This window comes from Trichoplax adhaerens, genomic scaffold (genome assembly GCF_000150275.1).
Source record: "Trichoplax adhaerens TRIADscaffold_2 genomic scaffold, whole genome shotgun sequence".
NCBI lineage: Eukaryota > Metazoa > Placozoa > Uniplacotomia > Trichoplacea > Trichoplacidae > Trichoplax > Trichoplax adhaerens.
The window spans coordinates 9,162,974-9,185,407 of record NW_002060944.1 but is presented as its reverse complement, the minus strand read 5'-3'; the positions used below and the strand labels follow the sequence as shown (position 1 = coordinate 9,185,407).

Sequence of the window (22,434 nt, the reverse complement as noted above, 5' to 3'; positions counted from 1 at the left end):
TAGTGCGTTAAGTGTAATCGTAACAACTTTCCCCAAGATCAAAAGGTCAAAAATCAATAAATAGATAATAAAATTTTTAATAATTTTATCTTATCGCATCATCATCTCTAATGCTAAATAAATTTGCTTGCTTTTACAAATACTATACATTTTACTAGAGACTACTACACCCTTTTCCACTTGCCAAAATGATACAAACTCAGCCGATACTGCTACACCGCCCTCATCTCAATTTCCCTTTAAAATTGGAAAGTGGAATAGGAGGGTTTTAACTTAAGAGTCTCTGATTCTACTATGATACAAAGCGCTTAAAAAGGGAACAGCCACCTTTAAATAATGTTCATGGCTATAAAAAAAATAGACTAGATGGAATAATATTGCCTCCATTTTGTGACTTTCAACCTGATTTGGCTGTTGTTTGTATTACTTCAATCACTTTCATTAGGATCATTATAATTAGCAAATACGTATACAAGTGCAATATTCGTATACCCGTATAATCAAAATAATTCATGAAAGCTTGCGGAATATTGTTCAGTGATTGGAGATTGAAATTGACCCATTCTCCTACAATTTCATAGCTCAAGATTTTCTATCATACAAAAAAAGTTATCCTAAACTCTGAAATGTGAACACTATCTCGCTATAAAGCCTAGCAATATCAGCATTGTCTCCTGTATAATTGGATATTAATGGCTAAAGGGAAATGTAGTAATTACTCGTATAATCAATCAATCGGCAATACCGCCAATACGTGTATTGATTAATTAAAAAGATAAAATGCAGACGAGTAAAATATTGATCTAGGCGTATCTTATAGTTGTATCGATTGCGAGTACAATCTACCTATCTTAGGTGTTTTCTACTTGGCATCCATTGCTTCAGCAGCTAAAGCTCTCGTCAAGGTTCGCGTGACAATATCCTAAATTGAATTTAGACAATCAAAAAATTGAATTGACTAAGCATTCAAGATCTCAATAGAATAATACATGTATCTTGTCTAAATTACCAGTATATTGACTTGATAGCAACGTTATTTATTTTAATTCTGTTGATGATACCATGAACACAAGTTAGAAAACTGTTTCTATTGGAAAGCAACGATTCATTTCTTGATCCATAATCATCAAGCGTAAGCGCTCAGATTTGAGTGGAAGACTTCTCTTCCAACTGTAATACAGTTCCAATTGTAGACTGATCCATAGTAGTTTTCGATGATGTTATGTCATCATCCTGTGCCAGATTAACCAAGCAAGGAACTTTGTAACAATTGCAATTCCTAATTACAAAGTTGTAATGTTAAGAATTGATAGCGTCAATGACGATAGGATTACAGTAGTTACAATTGACACTTTCTATTTGAAGTCTGTTCCTACGGGAAAAGTTAATGTCCAGCAGCGAGCAGCAATCCAAACTCAGGTAGAACTATACGTAGTAGCATGGACTACTAAAAGAAGACCCGTAGTAGTAACTTCCTCTGATCAAGATGATGGAGTTAGGACCCATTCCAATGAATCAAACGTACAGTAGGATCCACAGCGGCAATAAATTTCACTCTCTTCATCAGTGATGTTTCTCTGTTGAGACTTTCAACAACAATTTCAATCAAGACGGTATCGTCAACAAATCATAACGGCACTCTATATCTTTGCCTCCGGGTTTCGCAGTTATGCCACTACGTTTACAGTATATTTGATTACTATATTAAGCGGTATGTGATCATGCATAAGCAATCTTTACCCTTCCTGAAACGATAGTCTATAAAATTGTAGGTTATTTTGCCAACGATTAGTAAATTCGTATACGTACGCTCTATTGATATGGCCGTGATAAGAATTATGTCTACTATATCGTAAACATCAGCAGGCGATGTATCGGATCAGCAATCAGCCATGAATCGTTTTTTTCATTAAGCTGTACATGACATTATCAGCCCGCAATGAAGTTTACCGTTCTTCAACTGTTTTTTCATGCAAAGTGTAAAATGTTTGTATTCAAATGGAAACCGATGTACTCTTAGAATCTCCTAGACGACGTAAATGTGGACAGCAATCACATCTTTGTTTGCCGGAATGTAATAATAATTCTTATTCTCTTCGTAATTTAGCTTCATGGCGAGAATTATGTCGATCGTGGGAAAGTGAAGATAAAAGTAGTGTAATCATTACCGATCAAAATGGACACCTTCCCCTATTTTGTAACCGCCTTGAAGAAGTTCTGCTTTGTCGACTTAAAGGTAGTATGGCAATTTTTGCTTGTTGACTGTAATTCTATTATTTATCTGCTTATTTGTGCTATGATTTATACATAGCGATTGAATACCAACCAGTGATATAACATGTTGTATAGTTACGATTGTACATGCGGTATTTAGCAATTTTAAGTTAGGCTTAGTTCTGCTATATACTGCATATGATAGTTAGCCAGGTAGTCTATTTCAGTCACTAATGGTTTACTCATAAAGATTGCAAACGATAATATCAAAACTCTGCCATCTACAATAATGTACGTAAAATTATTCTAGACCCATACTTTTTTAAATGTGGTAGTAATGATTAGTTTGTTTGTCTACGAACTGAGATGCCCCATAATGAGGCAGAGTTTCATTGTTTGTTTATCACTGGTTATGACAAGTTAGATCAGATTTTAAAATTTCAGTTATGTTATACATGTATAGGCACAGTAAATATTGAATATATCTAACTCATTTCAATCTTTAATGTAGCATCACGTCGATCCTTATTTGGCGTTAGCAAACTTGAAATATGGCAATTATTTTTAACTTTATCCAAGCATTGTAACAGTCGACAGTAAGTAGTACAACAGTTTTGTTTACCAGCTATGTTAGTAATTTTTAAGAGTAAATAATCTAATGTACAACTGTACTCTGATTTCTTTCATAAAGCAGTTTATCAAGTTTTTTAATGATATTGTTTTAAGCTCTGATTTATCTCATGACTTAGTTTATCAAAGTTTTTTGATGACATTACTGAACGTATAAAAAGGTGCAATAAGGTAAGTACATGAAAATTGATTACAACAATCTTTTTAAAAGAGACTTAAATTATTCTACAGACCGCTATACTATAATCAATTTTTTATATTAAGATCATACTTGGCAGTAATATCGCTCTAAGAATAGAAAACTCAATTTTAGAATACTGTTTTAGAATTAACCAGTATTAATCCATAAATCATAATCTCAATTTGTTGAACGAACATTTCACACATTTTATAATTCTATACTTAGTTAAAAACTTATCAAGGTCGCGGTCGAGCTTTCATTCGTTTAGCACTGACGAAAGGATTACTAGCTAATGTTGTCCAGACTATAGCGGATAGTACTCTTGTAACATCGGTAGGCAAAATTGGTGATTTGTTCTAACAAATATCTAGTTGTACAAAACACCATCACTTACATTCTCTTCTTCTGAAATCTTTCAATGAAAATGTTAACTTTGATTAATTTTTACTTTCAGTGGTATGAACCTGATTCAATCCTTTTATCCCATTCAGTTAGACGTAAGCACTGCAGTTACAATAGATTTCTTCTTTCTGCATGACTATAATTTGAACCATATCATTATTACGAGGCACTGCTATATCTGTCAGTAGTAAGTGGTATCCCTACTAGATATGAATAATTAAAGGAGAATATTATTCTATTTAGAAAATTTATTAGACATACTGAATCAAGTATCTGACATGACGTTTGATCTCACACTAGCTGTAAGTCAAATTTACTATATTTGATCATTTTGAATTCAGTTGTTATTTAGATAATACGTAATGCGTGTTAATTATCACTCTCATTTTAGAATGTTAGCTTCCTGGATGAAAGTTGGATAATTCCTGTAAATATAAGACATATTTTAGCAAAAAATTAGTGCTTATTGTGATAACAGACAGTTAACATTTATATCTTGATTTGTCAGTATCCTACAATTTTATTAGCTAAAAGAATAATTTTAAATAAGATTTAAAAATATCTGTTTTTTCACATAGGTGCAAAAATTAGTTCAATTGCCTTACTCTACCGATATCGGAATTTTAGTCAGGTAATTAAAGCACTTGTAGTTACTCATGGAATACGTCGTCATCAAATATTTATTTATGAATAATTATAACCCTCCACTAACCAAAAATTTCTATCGTCTACAAGCAATAATTATTGTGATATTACATTACATGCTAGATCATGAACTTTAGATTTGCCGTTGTTAAAATACTTTGTATTCATGTTTATTTGATCACAAAGGTATCTTATGAAATTTCTTTTATGGATTATATTTTAGACATATAGATAACCGTGCTGTTGTAGTTAAAATTCAGCCGCAATCACCAGCATCTGACACCGGTATAGAACCCGGAGATATATTAGATCAAGTTTTCGGTGAAAGCCTTTATATGGTCAGAGTTGGAACGGCAAGTAGCTATTACATTTACTAAATAGAAACAAGTAGGATTAAATGGTATCAACTGGAATGAAGCAAACATACTTATCAAAATAGTTGTATACTATTTCAGATTAATTCAATTCTACGAAAGTATCAAGATCAAAGTATTCCAATTCTTATTATCAAGGTTGGTAGTAAAATTACTAATTGTAAAACGCTATACTATTTACTGCAATTTTCTGCTTGTAGATATATTATAGTAAGTGAATTTCTCGCCTCGAAGACCAAATTAGTAATAGCCCGATTATTTTAATTTTAATACTAATATCGTCTGGATAGTAGATAAAAGTTTTATGGTTGATGATATTAAAGATTATTGGTTATTATATCAACAGAAAAATTTATCCAATGGAATGCCCTTTGATCCAATCACTCGTCGACTAGATCAAATTTTCAAAAGCGATAATTTGGTTGTCGGCCAAGAGATTCCTAAATCCAAATCTCAGCAAATACCAGATGCAAATGGTGAATGTTGCCCGTTACCTAGCTTAGATGAAACACCAGTACAAGCTCCGGATGATGGCAATCTTTTCTCAGTCGTCTATGTAGGAAGTACAAATATGGGGAATAAAGGTGATAAGGCCTATATTGAAGAAGGAATTAAGGAAGTAATCAATCAACAGAAACCAGATACGGTAGGCTTTTATAAATAATCTTAAGTTGTTTAATTAGCCCAGCCAAAGCCATTGCAGATCGATCTTATGAGTAGAGCGTGGTGATTATTACCATCATGCAAATATTATATCAGTAATCTATCTACAAGCTATTATTCTTTTCCATTGACAGCCGGTTTCAATTGAACTTAATGAAGGATATCTAACAGCAAGAAGTAAATCCAGCAATGAGGTAAGTATTATAGTTTTTATTTATTTTTAAGCCATTGAAGTTAATCTAACGTTACGAAGCATCTCGTATAAGTTGAAATAATGCAACAGATATATTTGCAGGAAACTTGTTTATTGTGCAATATAAAGTAAGTGATAAAGCTTTTCACTTTACAATTTTTAAGCCTGTCCTGCGCTTTTCTTATACGGAGATTTCATCATGTGGTCGACTAACGTACCATCCGGGCCTCTTTGCGTTTATTGCTGGGTAAATGGTGCAACATTTTTGTTTAACTAACTTCATTTTTATGCCCTTAACTTGATGTATACGTATATACACTGACAGAGACACAACATGTACCATATCAAAAAATTTTACTTGCCATGTATTTAAAGCCGTATCTGAAGAAATGGTAAATAATCTAGTCAAAACTCTATACGTGGATTTGACTTGTATCATGATATAAGCTAAATTTTTCAATATTTTCGAAAGATTAGTAAAGAACCATGTTAATATTTATTCAATCATTATTATTTTTCAACAGGCTAAGGCATTACTTGGCTATTTAGGTATGCGATAAGTATTTATCACCGCTAATATATGTAGAAATGAACTCTTACTTGCGTGATCGTCATCAAATGATGCTTAGGTAGCGTTATAATATTTTATTCTGCTTTTTTATCTAGTGGAAGGATTTTCACGAACTTGTTGGTCTGTGTAGCTTTTTAAATTAGCACCAATACACTTAATATTAATGTAATGTTACAGTCGCAGATATATAACACTCTTGACGTATTTGATATATATATAATGTTGACATGCAAGAAATTGAATCCCTTTTTACGTCTAGGAAAATAAGTACTGTTGTTGCTTTATCCTATAATGCCATGATGGTCAATATAGTATTCTTTCCAGAGTTACTCGTACTGCAACTGTTTTAAGGACATCTGATGCTCAAATGAATTTAATTAGAAATGATATCGCACCGGATCTCTTTCTGGTGGTAACTTGGCAATATTGATAAATGCCTGCTATTATTCACTCCAAGAATTTTTAAGTTACGCCTCATTCAGCGCGTACTTAACTATTATAATTAAATGGTTTACATTTCTTTATTGGCTTTGCTAAGATAGTAATTTTTTTTTCCCTTTCATCAATCATTTTTATAATCTTTTCTTAATACCGGAAGTAGTCAATGTACTACGAAATAGTTACGAAAGGAAACCCTGGTATGCAAAGTATTTGTATCACCCTCGAATGATTTAATATTATTATTATATTTCAATTTGCTATAGAAATACAGTATAAAAATACCGTTCCATTTGATCTCGTGCAAGTATGAAATTATTGCTACAAATTAAGACTAATTAACTTTATGCCAATTTCGAACAATTTCTTGCAATAACTAAATTCCTTATATTTGCACTCAATTCGAGCCTAAATTTATGCTAATAACCAATGTTAGTAGGATAAATTGGCGTTTCATGATCATACAGTTAATTCACTGTGGATGCTATTCAATAAAAGATGATGATAAATGAATCATATTGCCAAGTATTTCTTGCGTAGCTCAGTGACTATACGCGTATATTCCTTCTCGTCGTTAAAAATGATGATTCTTGTATCATATGAAATACGATAGTTGCTCCTTCTTTCTTGCTTTTTCATCTTTTAAGCTAGGTTTTGATTTATTCTTATTATGCATATAAGCTCGTGTCATTTATAGTCTTAAAATTATGTTCAGTACAGTAGAGAGAAAAATACATTTCTCTTGTACAGTATTAATAATGGAAAAATTACAAAATGTACGAATACAGTCACTATTCCTTGGTTGTCTAGCGCGATCGATCTGGCGTGACTATAAGAGTAGAAATGCATCACGAATACTGGCATTCCATTGCTCTATTCTACTGATACTTATTCCCAGAAGTGCTTTTTAAGCTGACGGTTACCATATGTTTATCATCCTTTGGTATGCTATGAAATATGAACAGTATGCCATAGCGCTACAGCTCGTTGGCTGCGCAATATGAAGCGAGAAATAAAGTATATTTATTTATTTATAAATCTCTCTAATTTTTACACAAGTGTTGCGTGGTTTCTCTAGCCATCTATTACCACACAACTGTAGGTTGAAATCTAAAATAAGATTTTTGTGTCTGTCCGAGTTGTTGTAAGTTACTACTATGTTACTACATGCTTCATTTGACAATCTGTGCATTTAACTCTACAATAAAATCACCGTCAGAATCGTAGAGGTCACAAATGCACTGTAATACCTGTACAGTATAGTGAGAATGGTGATGAATGATTTTGACTTTTACCAACTCTTGGCAGGACTGATGCAGTACATCTCCGATTCTACATATGCTTGGGCTAGTTGTGAGGTACAGAGCTTGTCTACTCGCCCCTCTACCACAGTATTTTATTTCAACAGACAACTATTTGATCGTTGTGTTGAGATTTTGGCATTAGCTGCTCTATCTGAGTGATTTACATACGCGGATTGACGTACAGTATGTACTCTATAGTAGCTCCTAATGATCGCTCGCCATTTTGCATAAATTACTTTATATGAGCATCCGATACGATGGTAATTGAGTTGAATTGCATTCCATAATTATAGAGCATTAGTAGAATTACCCATGCCTTTAATTGAAAAGGGTCAATTAAAGTCCTTGATTATTCTAAAAATGCATCCTTTATCATAGTAGATTACATAAGTAGTGTACATTATTCCGGTAGGCCATTTTGGTTAGCATTTGGCCGATATTTTCAATCATCGTTGCCAAAAAACAACCTACTTGATCCCCTACTTGTACCACCATGATCATTGGTAGTCATGGATTGGAAATAGTAAGAGCTTAATTCTAAGATTGACTGCTAGTTCAAGTATCCATGCAGCAAAATGCTCCATTTTTGGAAAGTATTTACCTCGTCATTGAATGTTCGAAATGGGAAGTTGACATAGCAATATGGATTATTGCATCCGGTTTCCGTCCAGACATTGTCCGCTCCCTGGCAAGCCTTTCCGATGTAACATACTGACCCGTACAGTAGTCAAGCGTGATACAGTTGTATGGGATAATGGTTTACTGCTATCGAATACTATGGCAACGTTTCTGCCACTGTATGTGTACAGTATCATAAAGTACAAAATGAACCTGGCAGTTTATTCTCGATTTCTTTTCAAGGTACTCTACCATCCGAAATGGAGAGAGAGTGGAATAGGAAGTGGATGCCAGAGCCCCCCAAAAGTGCAGGCTTTCTATTTTTTCTGGCGTTTCCACTTGACTTACTGAGTGAAAGCCATCTAAAATCCATCTGACAATGACAATGGATCGTATCGATCTAAAAAACCCATGTTTTACTTTGTACTGTAAATCTTTTGGTACTTTCACTAATAATTGTGAAGGAGTTTGACGTTTTCCGTTCATTTGAATGGTGAAATGTTGTGGTTGAACTCTTCCTGTATCGATTGATGTATATTTTGTATAAAAATAGGAAAGAAAAAGTGTTTGATGTCCGCTAATTTATACGCCGAAAAATGGCGGACATACTGTTCTGTAGACTGTACAGTCTAGAGTGCAGAGTGTACAGTACTGAGTACAGTAATCAAGAAGGTTTTCATCCTTGACCAGCAGTCAGGTCTAGTACAGACTCGTTGGTCCTGTCGTATGATCGCGTTTACCCTTAAGCTATTTCTATTAGCGCAGCCGATTGTTTGCGTCACCATCAATCAGCACACGTCACCGTGACGATTCCGTACCGGACTGATGTTTGACACTACGGTACCGTTGTCGCTCGCTAGTCGATAGGACGACAACGTTCAGTACTAGGGACTCGTGCGACACACTACGGTACCGGTGCCGTCCCGATCCGGTCCGGTCCGTACCCTGTACTGGTTCACAATCGAGTACAAAACTGCAGTGGAAACCCCTAGAAGACATTATACGGACGAGCAGAAAAGAATATACCGCAAGCAAAAGGAAATAAGAAATTGATCAACGATTGATTGATTGCAGTTGTATCCACTGCAACACTTGGCTGCTCCATCAAGTTCTTTGCTCATTTTCCAACTTGATTTGGCCTGTAGTAGTAACACCAGCAAGAAACTTATTCCAATTGATTGATTGAACGCTATTGTAGCTGACGGATTGCGCTTGGAAAGGGACGACAACAGTAGGCTTGCAATCCAGCAACAAAGAGACATTCTTGCGCTTCCTTTGCTATCGTATTCCACCTGTTTCTTCCCCTTGTGGACAAGATTATACTGCCATAGCACGACTTTCTCCATTCCATCGTTGGCTATCGTTATGGCGCAAAATTCTATTGTAAGTCAGATCAACGATACTGCAGAGAACTACCTCAATAGTTACTTAGTCATCATCAATACACAACACCAATGACTGGCTATTATCATCAGCATAGGTAGCGCCGGTAAAATCACCTTATAGTACAGGAATGACTGCAATTCTATCATAGGCATGCATACAAGTAGACTTCAACGTTGCATTGATCCATTGATTGTAGGATTACATCATGTTATACCAATGCAGAGCGATGTTGTAACATTATTGATGCTAGTCTGGATAGTAAATTGATCAAAGTTTGACTACTATTTCATCACTTCTTGAAAGTAGCATGCTGTAGAACTGAAAAAATAACATTTCCTACAGGAGACTGTACCCGCGTATTAAGTTATTCCATTCCAATGCTATTATCCATAGATTGTCAGAATACAGTCGAAGGAAGGCACCAAACGTATTCAGATTCCACCGACTTCCAGTGTTGGTCATTTCTTAAATGAGGTAAGAAAGAATGTTACTCTTTGACGTAGAATCCAATTACAATCTGCTGCTACTCGAAGAGATTCTTGTAGCCGTGTATTGACAATCAACAGTCAAGTTAGCTACTGCAACGTCAATCAGTTATGTTAGTTGATTTACACGGCTCTAAAGCGTGCATGTTGACGGTCCAGCCTCAGCATCCTCTTAATAGCGACCTTAAGAAAATGCAAATATTCCTTAAATGATTATAACGTTATTGCCATTCCATGCGGTATGAAATAGTTTCTTACTATCCAGCCATTCCTTGATACCTCAACACATAAACTGCTATCAAAATTTTCCATCTTGATTTTGGTCACCATTAAGATCGTAGGCTCACTCGATTGAACATGAAACTGTCCAACTTTCATTGACTAGCGTGCGAGCCATTGCTAAGTAAATTGTACCTAAATACGTCTATATCAGCAGGCTGACTGCGATGGCAATCATTCTGATCCAACACGTTATATATCAAACGTTTCAACTTGATGAATGCAAGAATTAATTTAGCTTACTGTACTGTAGATTGTATAACATAGTCTAGTGTCCATTATGGACGCGTATCAAAATTAAGTACTGCAAAGCACCAACCAAGTACAAGTGATGGCATTACGCCAGTTTAACCTGCCAATTCAATTAAATTAATAAAATAAAAGCCTTTCAATGATGGTCAACGTGGTCGTCCGTCCTCTTACAGTGCTAACGCCTGAATATAGCAATACGTCGTTATAGCCAAGTCTTAAATTCAACATTTACAACAATTCCTCTATTTTATCTACTTAGGTCAGAAATAGTCTCAATTTATCAACTGTGGGCTGGTCCTTATATAAAGATCGTCAGAAAAACCATCGAATTGCAAATTCTAGGAAAACCTTGACTTCGATTGGCATAAAGTAAATACTCGTACTACCGACAATAATTATTAAAGCCTGCCATTATTATTCACTACCTTGCACAAGTTGTAGTCATATATCTCCTATCCAGGCATTAATCCATGGATCGTATAGATTAGAACATTCTTTACAACTTACGCTATTACAGCATTCATGCAACTTATTTAGCTAGTTAATAACCCTCAGTACAGATAACAACAAAAATCACCTGAAAACGAGGATGCTTTTGTCCATGCAACAGCTTTAAACGTTATCAATTTGTCTCTAATCTTAGGCATGGCGACCTATTATTATTACACGAAGAACCAGCTGCTTGTTCTTCTATGGATCCAGACGAATGTATGGATACTACAGACTCAGCTGCAGCTGCTGTTAACAACACAACTACTTTGTTTGGCAATTCTGAAGTTTTACAGGACGAAGTTGATATCTTATTAAGTAAAGAGGACGGACTAATTCATCGAAAAAGGCACCCACAGTTGTAAGCTAAAACATTATGTGTAAATTTAGTGCAACATTGGTTGATAGCATACGTAAACGAATCAGCTATCCCTTTACAGAATAAGAAAGAAACATATCTGTATTATTTTTTCGCATAGAATACACTTGTGTATAATACTGAATAATAGATTAAGAAATTATTCTTACCTTATAAACTACTAGATGCCGACATGGTCCAATGGGAAAGTGCATTCACTGCTCACCTTTAGAAGTATGTACTGCATTAAAAATGAAAAATGCATGTATTCTATGATATAAATGACAATATTAACGTCCTAAGTTAATTAATTCAATATGTTTTCTAATTTTATTACTAGCCTTTTGATGAAGAATATTTAAGCAAGCTAGAACCGCCGATCAAACATTTATCATTTCATTCTTACATCAGAAAGCTTCGATCTGGTGTCGACAAGTAAATATTCCCTACTTCTATTTCTGTATCAAATGATAAACTTACTGAGTAAATTTGACAAAATACAATGATTACCACAGGGGAAAATTTACCATGTTGGAGAATGTCGTATGCACAATTACGCCTGGTTGTAAAGAACATCCACCATGGCCTAATGGTATCTGTACAAAATGCCAACCTAACGCCATTACTCTGAATAGACAAGTTCGTCAATGATGGGCATTTATACGTTTGATTAATTATTAAAATGGAACGAACTCATAACTGTACTGATTTTATTGGCTTTGTAGAGTTATCGACATATAGACTATGTAATGTTTCAAAATTCTAAAATTATGGAGAATTTTTTAAATTACTGGAGAAGTTGTGGCTGTCAAGTAAGAATTTTGAAAGTGATTATCTTACCACTTTTGGATAAGTCATCGCCTGTAACCTTTGTAACTTTCTTAAAACAAAAAAGCGATTAGGATATCTTTACGGATATTACGATCCTCATAAAGACGTACCATTAGGCATTAAAACGGTGGTTGTTGCCATCTATGAACCCCCACAAAAGAATACTAAGAATTCTATTCAATTACTGGAAGACGCACAAGCGGATACCGTTGATGCAGTCGCTAAGATATTAGGATTAAGAAAGGTTTCAATCGCATAACAAACGCTTGCTATGAGTCACTGAAAGTTTGACGACTATTTTTAACTAAGGATAATTTGATTAAAATAAGGTTGGCTGGATTGTAACAGACCTGTTACCTAAAGATGTGCATAAAGGAACGGTACAGCATACTAGAGGTGTCGATATGCATCTAATGTCGGCTGAAGAATGTATCATGGCTGCCGCTTTCCAAAATGCTCATCCTAATCCGTGCAAGTATGCAAGGGACAAATACTTTGGTTCAAAATTTGTAACAGTGATAGTGTCAGGTAATGAGATTTAAGATTTATGTAATTTGAATAGTTGTGTGCAATTTTACAACTACCTGGTGCCCAGCTGTTGGTTTAAAACTTTTGCGACATGTATTTCATTTTATGACAATCGTAAACGCTTTCGTTCGATCAAATAGGTGACTGCAATGATTCCATTGACATACATGGTTATCAGGTAGGTAGTGACTGATTATAAATCTCAGTGACAAATTTGGTTTATTTATATTCCATAAAATAGAGATACGTAGATGATGCGTTGTTGAATAGTGAATCAATTTATTTATAATAGGTTTCAAATCAATGTATGTCCTTGGTTCGTGATAATTGCTTAGTACCTACTAGAGATGATCCAACACTGGCGTATGTGAGAAATTCAACAAATATTCAATATGTTCCTGATGTATTTTATAAGGTTTGCAAATAAACGTTCAATACAGATGAAAAATAGTGTCTGCGTTGTGAAAGACGTCTATTTTTAACAGATGAAAGATGAATATAACAATGAAAAATTAGCGTTAGGAAGGCCTTTACCTGTCGAATATTTATTAATTGATGTAAGGCATCTTACTAACGTATTTTTATATTATCGATGATGCTCTATAGTTGATTTATTACAACTGTAATTGACATATCTCAGGTTCCTAATGGATTCCCTAAGAATATGAAGTTCCTATTGGATAAATTAGATGATCAATTTCCTATTGAAAATAGAGATAATATCGGTCAACCACAGGTAATTGCTGTAATGTCTTTTGCCAACTTTATAGATAGTACTAATGTCAACTCATTGAATAGTACAGATTGCAAGTTTGTACTGTGTATATTACTGAAAGCTATTACTATTTGCTACCTGATGGTTACCTTTTACCCCCTTTAGAACTTTAATGTTCTAGCAAAGTATGCCGAGCAACATATGGATGGTAAATTTTTGGAAATGGCTTCCGATTTCCACTTCCTTACTTATTTGGTAAAAACGGAAATAATAAAATTAGAGGTATATAGCCGTTTGTAATAAAAATGTCGACTGATCCGGCTGAGTGTAATGATTTATTGTGTGGTAAACCATCTGTATGTTTGTAAAATTTTCATACGTATATTGGGTAGCATAATGTGCGGTCGACCTACTTTTAACAATCTTATATTAATTCTTACAGGATTTGCAACCTCTTGCAACGGCAGTAAAACAAGAATCTGCTTTAGAAGCTATACATTTTAAAAGAAGTAAAGCGTGGCAAACGGTAGAACAACTAATGAAAGCTAATGGTGAGTTTTGAACCATTATAGGAAATACGATGTATTGTAAAAGTAGCGAGGACTCACTTCTCGTACTATTTTCTACGTATGCATATCTACTGTGTTGTATGTCGATTAGTTTACCTGCTAGTTATGTGCAGTTTTCATCATAATCACTAAGACTTTATTCGCAACTTTTAAAATGGATAGGTCCTCCACAAGATAATCTCCCGAAGGCAGCTACATCTTGGTCGTGTCAGCATTGCACATTCATAAATGCTCGTAATGACGAAGCCTGTGAAATGTGCAACTTGCCTAGATCATGATGAAGTTCACCAACGACTAGCCTTTACTATACAGTGCTAAGCCTCAGTCGAATATAGTTGGTAATGGTTGTAGCTTATTTACTCCTACTAATGTTATAAAAATTTCTCGTATGCAGTGAGTCATCAGGCTGAGCTAGTATTGACTTTGTATTTTCGAAATTTATACGGTCTTCAATTGTTCCGCACACCGAGTTAGTTGCTAGGATATGTTTGTATAATATTGTATGCAACTACAACTGATTTCCTAACCTAAGTACGTAACATTCAATCGTTTGCACTTGGTAATATAATTAATTAAGTGCAACCGTTGCTACAGTGACTTAGAATGTGTATTAAATGGTAGCGGGTTAGATAAAATTGGATATGGAAATAACAAATTGTGCTATTAGTCTTGCGTTTCCAAATGTAAGGCTAAGCCCGGCTTAATGCAACCTTGTTTTGCTGTTTGTTTGCCAAACTATGACGGTATATGCAATTTTTACGGATTAAAATCTACTAATACCAACTGTAAAGAAATTACTAAAATGCCATGGCCAAAGTATAATCTGGAGATTAAAACTAGGCTGCACACTGATTCTGCAATCAAGTGTGCATTTGCTAATTCAGAACAAACAATAAAAAGTTTTAAGTAATTGAATATTTATTGAATTAGTTCATGGATCAAGTTTATGCAATAAATTGATAAGGAAGAGCTCGAAGAACTTCAGGTTCGGATTCTGCGATAACCGTTTGTGCTCCTTTAGGGGCTTTAGGCTACAGCAAGCAATAACAGCATGTTTAGTTGATAACGTACACTTTGAGATGATAATATAAATCCATGTTATCGTTTAACTGGGCGACAGTAATTGATCCACTGACACAAGAGTCTCTACTTTCAAAGTATACTTTTAGCAGACGTATGATTAACATCCTTTTCTATTGCGCATTGACTAGCTTACCTTACGCTTAAGGTCAACTCTTTCTCCTTTCGCAGCTGCATCCTTTCTTAAGCGTTCGTTCTCTTTTACACGACTAATATCAATACACAAGCATTAAAAATTCATCAAGATGCAATGCATTGACTATACTGTCCATACAAGCATACAGGCATGACGTCGTATTTTACCGTAAAAAGTCATCGCGACATTTGGAATGACTAATGTGCTCGATACGAACATTGATCCTCTTGGGCATAATGCGATTTCTAAAGAAGAGCGAATAGAGGTTAATTGTATTGCACATTTATCTTCCATTAACACGAAAAGATAGTTTTGACTGAGTGTAGACTTTTGCGTTTCTGTCGACAAGTGAAATGGTATGCATAGCTTGCTAGCTAATAGCTAGCAATCTTGTCAATCTTACCTGACTTGCTTATTGACGATGACACCAACAGCGCGCTTAGTAACATTGAATACACGGCCAGTTTTACCATGATAGCATTTATGTGGCATACCAAGTTGGACGGAACCTTTTCCCTATAACAAGCAATCCATCATATTTAGTATTATTACGGCTGCTGTTGCTTCCGTCAGTAATAGTTGGGGGAGTCTAATGCTCTCTCCAGTAGATTAGCCTGTTGATTATTCAAAAAGTAAGAAGACTAAAGCGTAGTGTACAGTATACTGTCCGATGATTGATTACTCATGAGCACTGGCTAAACCCCAACTCTACTACTAAGACTAAAGTGTACAATATACGATCCTTGATTACTGGTGAGTACTGGCTAAACTAAAACTCGAGTAAATTATCGGAAAGGAACAGGACTTAAGGAAGCGCACGATTCCTTTCAACAGCCAAGACGCCAGTACTCTTTTTAAGACTATAGTACATGTATCGCGTCTATCTGCTATATCAAGACTATGGGTGAAAAAAGAACATACCTTGATATCTACGATATCGCCAACTTTGTACGTTTTCAAATACGTAGAGAGTGGAATGACGCCTAAAAGGATTTAAGTTCAATTAGTCTTATTATGAACAAGATCATGTCAACTATCAATCGTCTTTCTATTCTAGTATAACACATTCATGGATCGCCATGTTGACCACTACTAGCTCATACCGCGTTTCCTGAAAGCGGCAGAGAACATATAACGTGTTCCGCGACGATAACCGTGAGTTTTCCCCATCTATTTAATGATCAAAGGGTAAAATGAATGTTTAAGTGAATCACCAGCAACATGAAATCATCATTTTAAGCATAAAATAGTCAGAAAAGACAAGGAGAAAGCATTTTACCTTTTAGCTCGACTAGTTCCTATCCTCTACACAAGTTACTATACAACGAAGAGATCGTCGAAAACTCCAGCAAGTCGATTTTTCTGCTCATGTCATGTGGTGTATGTAAATGAGTTGATCACGTGGACGCCAGGGAGATACGGCATTCTGGTCCAGTAGTGGACTGTGAGACCTGGACCGGTCCTCCCTCAGACGGATGGACTTTTTTTTATTTTAATGGACAGTACTGTACTGAGCTGTGGTGGAAGTTGAGTGGAACATAGTCATAGAATCCTACAAAGAAGACTTGGACCGGTCCTCCCTCAGACGGATGGACTTTTTTTATTTTAACGGACAGTACTGTACTGAGCTGTGGTGGAAGTTGAGTGGAACACAGTTATAGAATCCTACAAAGAAGACTTGGACCAGTCCTCCCTCAGACGGATGGACTTTTTCATGACTATAATGGCATATTAGTAAATTACTGAAATTTCCAATGGCATATTAGTAATTATGAAACTATACAGTGGCAAAACAGTAATTTAGTCTTTATTTTATTTTAGGCAAAATTAACGATATGCCACTATATTTTTTTATTTTATTGTAGTATTTTATTCTATTTTAACGGACAGTACTGAGCTGTGGTGGAAGTTCTGAGTAACACAGTCATGGACTCCTAGAAGAAGACCTGCACTAGTCCACTCTCAGACGGATGGACTTTTTTACTGTAACGGACAGTATCGAACTGTGGTGTAACATTCATGGACGCCTAGAAGAAGACCTAGAGGCTGGAGTCCTGAACCAGTCCTCTCTCTCAGACGGATGGACTTTTTATTGTAACGGACAGTATTGAACTGTGGTGTAAAACACTCATGGACTCGTAGCAAAGAAGACCTGGACTGATCCTCCCTCAGACGGATGGAGATTTTTTGATTATTAATTAATTACAGTAAATCAATGGGAGATCGTCAATGTCGAAAAATGACGACTTAGTCTGGATCTTGCCCGTGTCGGTTTTCTAAATCATTGGTACTAATTTCAATCACATTGATGATCTTATAGAGGCTTTTTCCAAGCAGAATTTTAGATCAATAAGATAGCTTATGTAATGCGGCAGACTATGTCTTATTCTGCATAAGTTTACTAAACCATAATAAAGTTAGACCTATGAACTTAAGATAAAAAGCTGCTTTTATTACAATATTTAAATCGTCCGTGTAAGCTGATCCGTAATAGTAGAACAGTATTTGGCATAAATATTTTAGACGAGATGAAATGTCTGTTCTTTCCATGCCGTTACTCACCCAGAGAAAGGAGTTTTTTGTATGAGTAGCGGCAGTAACAGGAACAGTATGGAAGAACAGAGTTTGGCTAAGGGGCAGTGAGGAATATAGGGAGAAAATGGTTGAGTAGTTCCTAACTCAGTCATCGACTTGTGTAAAAACAGCACTAGAAATTACTACCGTGTCCACTTTCCATGACTCAGCGAGTGATTTACAACACCTCCATAGTCAATACAATACAGTACTAGTAGTTCAAATCGAAATATTCTTCTACTGGAGTTGTAAAACAGGATTCCGAGTGCAAGCATTTTCGATTTCAATATAGCATTCACAAATGATGAAAATCAATTTACGAACTCGGCACAACTATCTTTCGATATAATTTGATCAGTGTATGGCATCTAAATAGGATGGAATACAGTACATGCTGTAGTAAGTGTACTACAGTATACGAATAGTCATCTCAGTCAAAATTCAGAATGATTGCACTGATATTGAGTGATTTCCGCGGATTCTTTTCTGGCGGACATAATACCCAGTACTGCCAGTACAGCATACAGTCATGATTATGCCAATGGGACATTTAGGAATCCGTACAATTTCTCTTTTTTTGTTAGTCTATTTACAGTACTGATACTTTCATGACTAGCTCTGAAATTGATTCGTAAATGAATGAATTACACGTTAATTTTTGAAGACTAGGTCAATAATAATTAATCTTTAAACTCATTAGATACCCTTCTATTCAATGGACGTATATACAAAATGGCCCTACGATGGTAGTATGAATACAGTAGTAAAAAGAGAGATAGACACGAAATGGTCGTATAGTATACTCCAAATATTTCCTCATCATTTTAACTGTACCATTTATCTGCAATCGTACGCTATCTACGATCAATACTAACTGTAATCAATTGCCAGTGAAATAGAATGAATAGTAGTAGAAGATCCGGAATATGTAGCGATAGCCGTAAATTTGAATTAGTACCGGCTAATTCACATCCTGGTATTCATGTTAATCGTGACACAATGGGAAAAACACATCTCGATGTTACATCTGCGTTCCATTTATTCAATTTTAGTCATACTTTAGACGATATCATAAGCAAAGAAGTCAATTTAACTGAGAGAAATGTGTCATTATACTGCTACTCTGATCCAACGGAACGCTAACTGTAGTACAGGTCTACAGTAGCTATCTGACAATGACGAAGTGGTTCAAGTGCAGCGCTTGAACATCAAATGGACAAATTAAAATACTCTTCGAGTAATCTAAAGCAACACTATTTTGATATTAGCTCGAAAAGTAATAAAAACCCTCCGTTAGCTTCGCATATATTACTATCATTCCAAAATACAATATTATACATCCTTATTTGTGAGCAAATTGGCATTATATGAGTAAATATAGACAACGAGAAAGACAACCCTACATGGTGCGCGCTGATTTATATTCGTTGTCATCATATCAGTATAGTAGATAAAACGCGTTGTGCTAATTGTGCGGTAAAGTCTTACCAAACGGCTGCGAGGAGACAAGTGAAGATATTTAAAATAAGAATACTGTATACTTTTAGGATTTTGTAAATCACACATCAGGTATGCGTATAGGTTAAATAGATATCTAAGAGGCACATACTTTGCATTATTTTAATCCTAATTATGCATTTGATAAAGGCATCTTGTGTTACTTCATCATGTGAAATGGTATTTACATCTCTAAACCATACGGACCTACTGCTATCAAGAAATCAATCAGCGTTTATCATGGCGTTTCAAAAGAAGAGTTCAATTACTTTGTTACTCTTTTTTCTTTTCAGTTTCTGAGTAAGCAGGCGGATTCTACATTTAATACGGACGAAACGATCGTTGATTCAATGAGAAAAATTTCCATGCTGTGTAATCAATTTTAATGACACTTACTGCCGGCATGCCCTGAGTTGGTGCGTAGAGGTTGTTTGGATTGGACGGAGAATAATATGCAGTTGCGGCATTTGGCATTGCTGCTATAGAACAGTAAGATAGTCAATACACGCAATAGTTTAAGAGTAATTTCCATCTTCAAATAGCTGAGTAAAACAGACATTAGAGGAATCAATCTCTGCTATGACTACATGGTTCAATTAGCCATCATGATGGCGATATTGCACTTATCTACGATGAAAACTGACAATAGCCAAGTTCACACTCGCATTTCCAGTAGTACAAGGCGGATGTGAAAATGGCCAGTCTATTAATTCTTATTTTAGTACCTGCATTCGGAGGTGGAGGATAAGCGTTCATTGTAGGCGCTGTCGCCCCACCTTGATAATAAACATATTGGCATCCACCGCGAGGACCCTACGAAAAATCAATGCAACGCATTATCGATCACACAAGGTATAAGCAGTTTGAAGCTCTTTTGATGAATGGATAGAATTTAGTGTACTACATACATATGCTGCTTGTGCCTGAGCTAATACTGCTGGAGATATCGCAGACAGTTGCGGTGCGGCTACAGTGCCACCTGTAAATCGAATTTATTCATTCAATGTCACTTTATAAGTGATATTCAAATGGACATGATTGTAAGGCAAGAATATGTCGGTAACTATCGATGACGAACCTCCGCGAACCATCCTCGTATACATGGTTCCAAATTCAATAGCTCCTCCGGATGTAAAGTACATCTTGAAATCTAACGAATCTCGAAATGCGGCTATTTTGAAATAAAGAGCAACAACATAAGTAGGGTGCAATAGTGTCTAATAATCATTATTGTCATTTTCTAGCAAAGTTAGTCTACAATTGTGGAAAGTACTACCGAGTATAAGCAACATTTACTTGCAAGACAAAATCAATCTACATTTTTGGATAGGTTGGCAACAATAGAAAGTACTGCATAAGGTTCAAAGTAGTAAATACATACTCTCTTCTTGATCCGGAATACAGGTTCCTCGTAAATGATTTGATCCAAATATCGGTTGTTTTAACTGTTTATACAGTTATAAAGTAAAATCAGTCATTGAATGCAATACTCGAAAGTGGTTGATAACTACCAATATCTATACGAGAGTCTTCTTTATAGTACATTAAACAGATTTTAAATTGGATGGATAGAGTTGCTATCTTGACTTGAATCATGATGAAAGATTCATTTTCAGCAGTAAAAGAATCATCTTATAACATGCTGTAAATGGATCGATACAGTATTGACAGTGATCTTACTTGTTTTATTAATTAGACTGACTATAGAATATAGTGTGCAATTGACAGTCAGTCAGCTATGATACTGTAATTATTGTCACTTTCGCAACGGTAAACACCTTCATGAACTACTTTTGTCCTATTTGGATCAATGGTAAAGATGAACGTAATATGGTAAAATTGAAGATGTCCAAATGATTGGAATCGTACATGTTTATGACTTTGTTTACTATAGTAGATTATCAACTACTACATGATGCTACGGTACGCTATAGCCAAGTAAAACCATTATACTGATCAATGGAAATGGTTCATGAGAATAGAAATGATTTTATACTTTTGATTCATTGATAATAATTTTAAATGTAGGTAACATAATAGCCTGCTGGAGGAACATGATGATACTATTCCATGGCACATGTAATAAATGACTGCAGTATCATCATTGTCAACTGTGTTAACCTACGATCAAATACTCTCGCATGTCAATGCTGTAAGTCCAAGTTACCTCAACATTACGTAAGCAATTAAATGGCATTGCTATCGATCTTAAATGATCGTTTGATTTCATACTTGTGGCAAAAATAATCTAGATATCAAGTAGAAGAGAATAACGATAGCATTAGGCAGTTGGATTTAGTGTGCATTGTCTTGCTGAGACGCTTCTATCATACTGTGTAAGGATGCTTTTCTAGATGTAGAACAACTGAGTGATTGTTGTCCTCTCCTTACAGTATGTATAAGAACTATGGCAGTTTTACTTGAGGTAATCATTTCTATTAGCAATAAGATAGTCAGTCCTGTATTGTAACGCAATCTCTTGTAGGCATGCTTATCCTACTGTAGTTTTGATGCTTTGGCGAAGCAGGTCTAGCATGGCTATGTTGTTCTCCTGCTCTGTAGAAGAACTACGGCACTTGGACAGTACTGTATATTTAAAAGATGATCGTTTTGATCAACAATACGGTCGCCAGTCCTGTATTACAGTCTACAGTCATGAAATGTCTTTCAATGCGGACTATCCATACAACAACTTGGTGATCATGGCTAGCTGACTTTGTCATTGATGCAACAGATATCCTTTCCATCATTCGACTTACCCGGTAATTGGATAAATAGCCGACACCTTTATGATTGCCATGGAACTCCTTGGGAAGGTGAGTGCCATCCAAGGTTAGTTCGACTCCTTTATAATTGAGGAGAATGCTAAAAAAAAGATTTAATTCAACATCAAAGACTCATGCATAAATCGACGCATACAAATTGGCATGCTAGTGAAGATATTGCCCAACCACTTACGTTTCCCCGACCAACAATTTAAGTTGGCCATCAGCGTAAGTTTTATTGATAGCCATATTGGAGG

General features: G+C 35.4%; 4 protein-coding genes across 4 annotated transcripts; 2 read left to right on the top strand and 2 right to left on the bottom strand.

The window, feature by feature from the left end:
• Window positions 1-1,998: 1,998 nt before the first annotated feature.
• On the top strand, window positions 1,999-6,624 carry TRIADDRAFT_53941 (uncharacterized protein; the record flags this gene model as incomplete). Its single annotated transcript, XM_002110156.1, has 13 exons — window positions 1,999-2,236; window positions 2,726-2,810; window positions 2,964-3,015; window positions 3,251-3,358; window positions 3,480-3,522; window positions 3,671-3,729; window positions 4,006-4,058; window positions 4,296-4,410; window positions 4,528-4,584; window positions 4,793-5,092; window positions 5,244-5,303; window positions 5,827-5,851; window positions 6,578-6,624. The coding sequence occupies 13 exons, from the start codon at window positions 1,999-2,001 to the stop codon at window positions 6,622-6,624; spliced, it is 1,242 nt and encodes a 413-aa protein (XP_002110192.1).
• Window positions 6,625-9,598: 2,974 nt separating this feature from the next.
• Window positions 9,599-14,463, top strand: TRIADDRAFT_63700 (uncharacterized protein; the record flags this gene model as incomplete). Its single annotated transcript, XM_002110155.1, has 17 exons — window positions 9,599-9,616; window positions 10,013-10,093; window positions 10,895-11,004; window positions 11,279-11,485; window positions 11,668-11,716; window positions 11,823-11,917; window positions 11,998-12,121; window positions 12,208-12,294; window positions 12,378-12,557; window positions 12,643-12,841; window positions 12,982-13,019; window positions 13,134-13,256; window positions 13,327-13,398; window positions 13,482-13,577; window positions 13,722-13,838; window positions 13,999-14,107; window positions 14,288-14,463. The coding sequence occupies 17 exons, from the start codon at window positions 9,599-9,601 to the stop codon at window positions 14,401-14,403; spliced, it is 1,821 nt and encodes a 606-aa protein (XP_002110191.1). The 3' UTR covers window positions 14,404-14,463.
• A 568-nt stretch (window positions 14,464-15,031) lies between these two features.
• Window positions 15,032-16,513, bottom strand: TRIADDRAFT_37276 (expressed hypothetical protein). Its single transcript, XM_002109642.1, has 6 exons — window positions 16,445-16,513; window positions 16,263-16,324; window positions 15,745-15,857; window positions 15,509-15,586; window positions 15,342-15,414; window positions 15,032-15,156 (listed from the first exon to the last, which is right to left on the bottom strand). The coding sequence occupies exons 1-6, from the start codon at window positions 16,509-16,511 to the stop codon at window positions 15,070-15,072; spliced, it is 480 nt and encodes a 159-aa protein (XP_002109678.1). The 5' UTR covers window positions 16,512-16,513; the 3' UTR covers window positions 15,032-15,069.
• A 3,042-nt stretch (window positions 16,514-19,555) lies between these two features.
• TRIADDRAFT_63698 (expressed hypothetical protein) lies at window positions 19,556-22,426 on the bottom strand (the record flags this gene model as incomplete). The annotated part of the gene is made up of 9 exons (XM_002109641.1): window positions 19,556-19,727; window positions 19,809-19,891; window positions 20,138-20,225; window positions 20,321-20,391; window positions 20,491-20,583; window positions 20,794-20,857; window positions 21,580-21,660; window positions 22,172-22,277; window positions 22,371-22,426. 9 exons carry the CDS (start codon window positions 22,424-22,426, stop codon window positions 19,686-19,688), a joined length of 684 nt encoding a protein of 227 aa, XP_002109677.1. The 3' UTR covers window positions 19,556-19,685.
• Window positions 22,427-22,434: the final 8 nt, after the last annotated feature.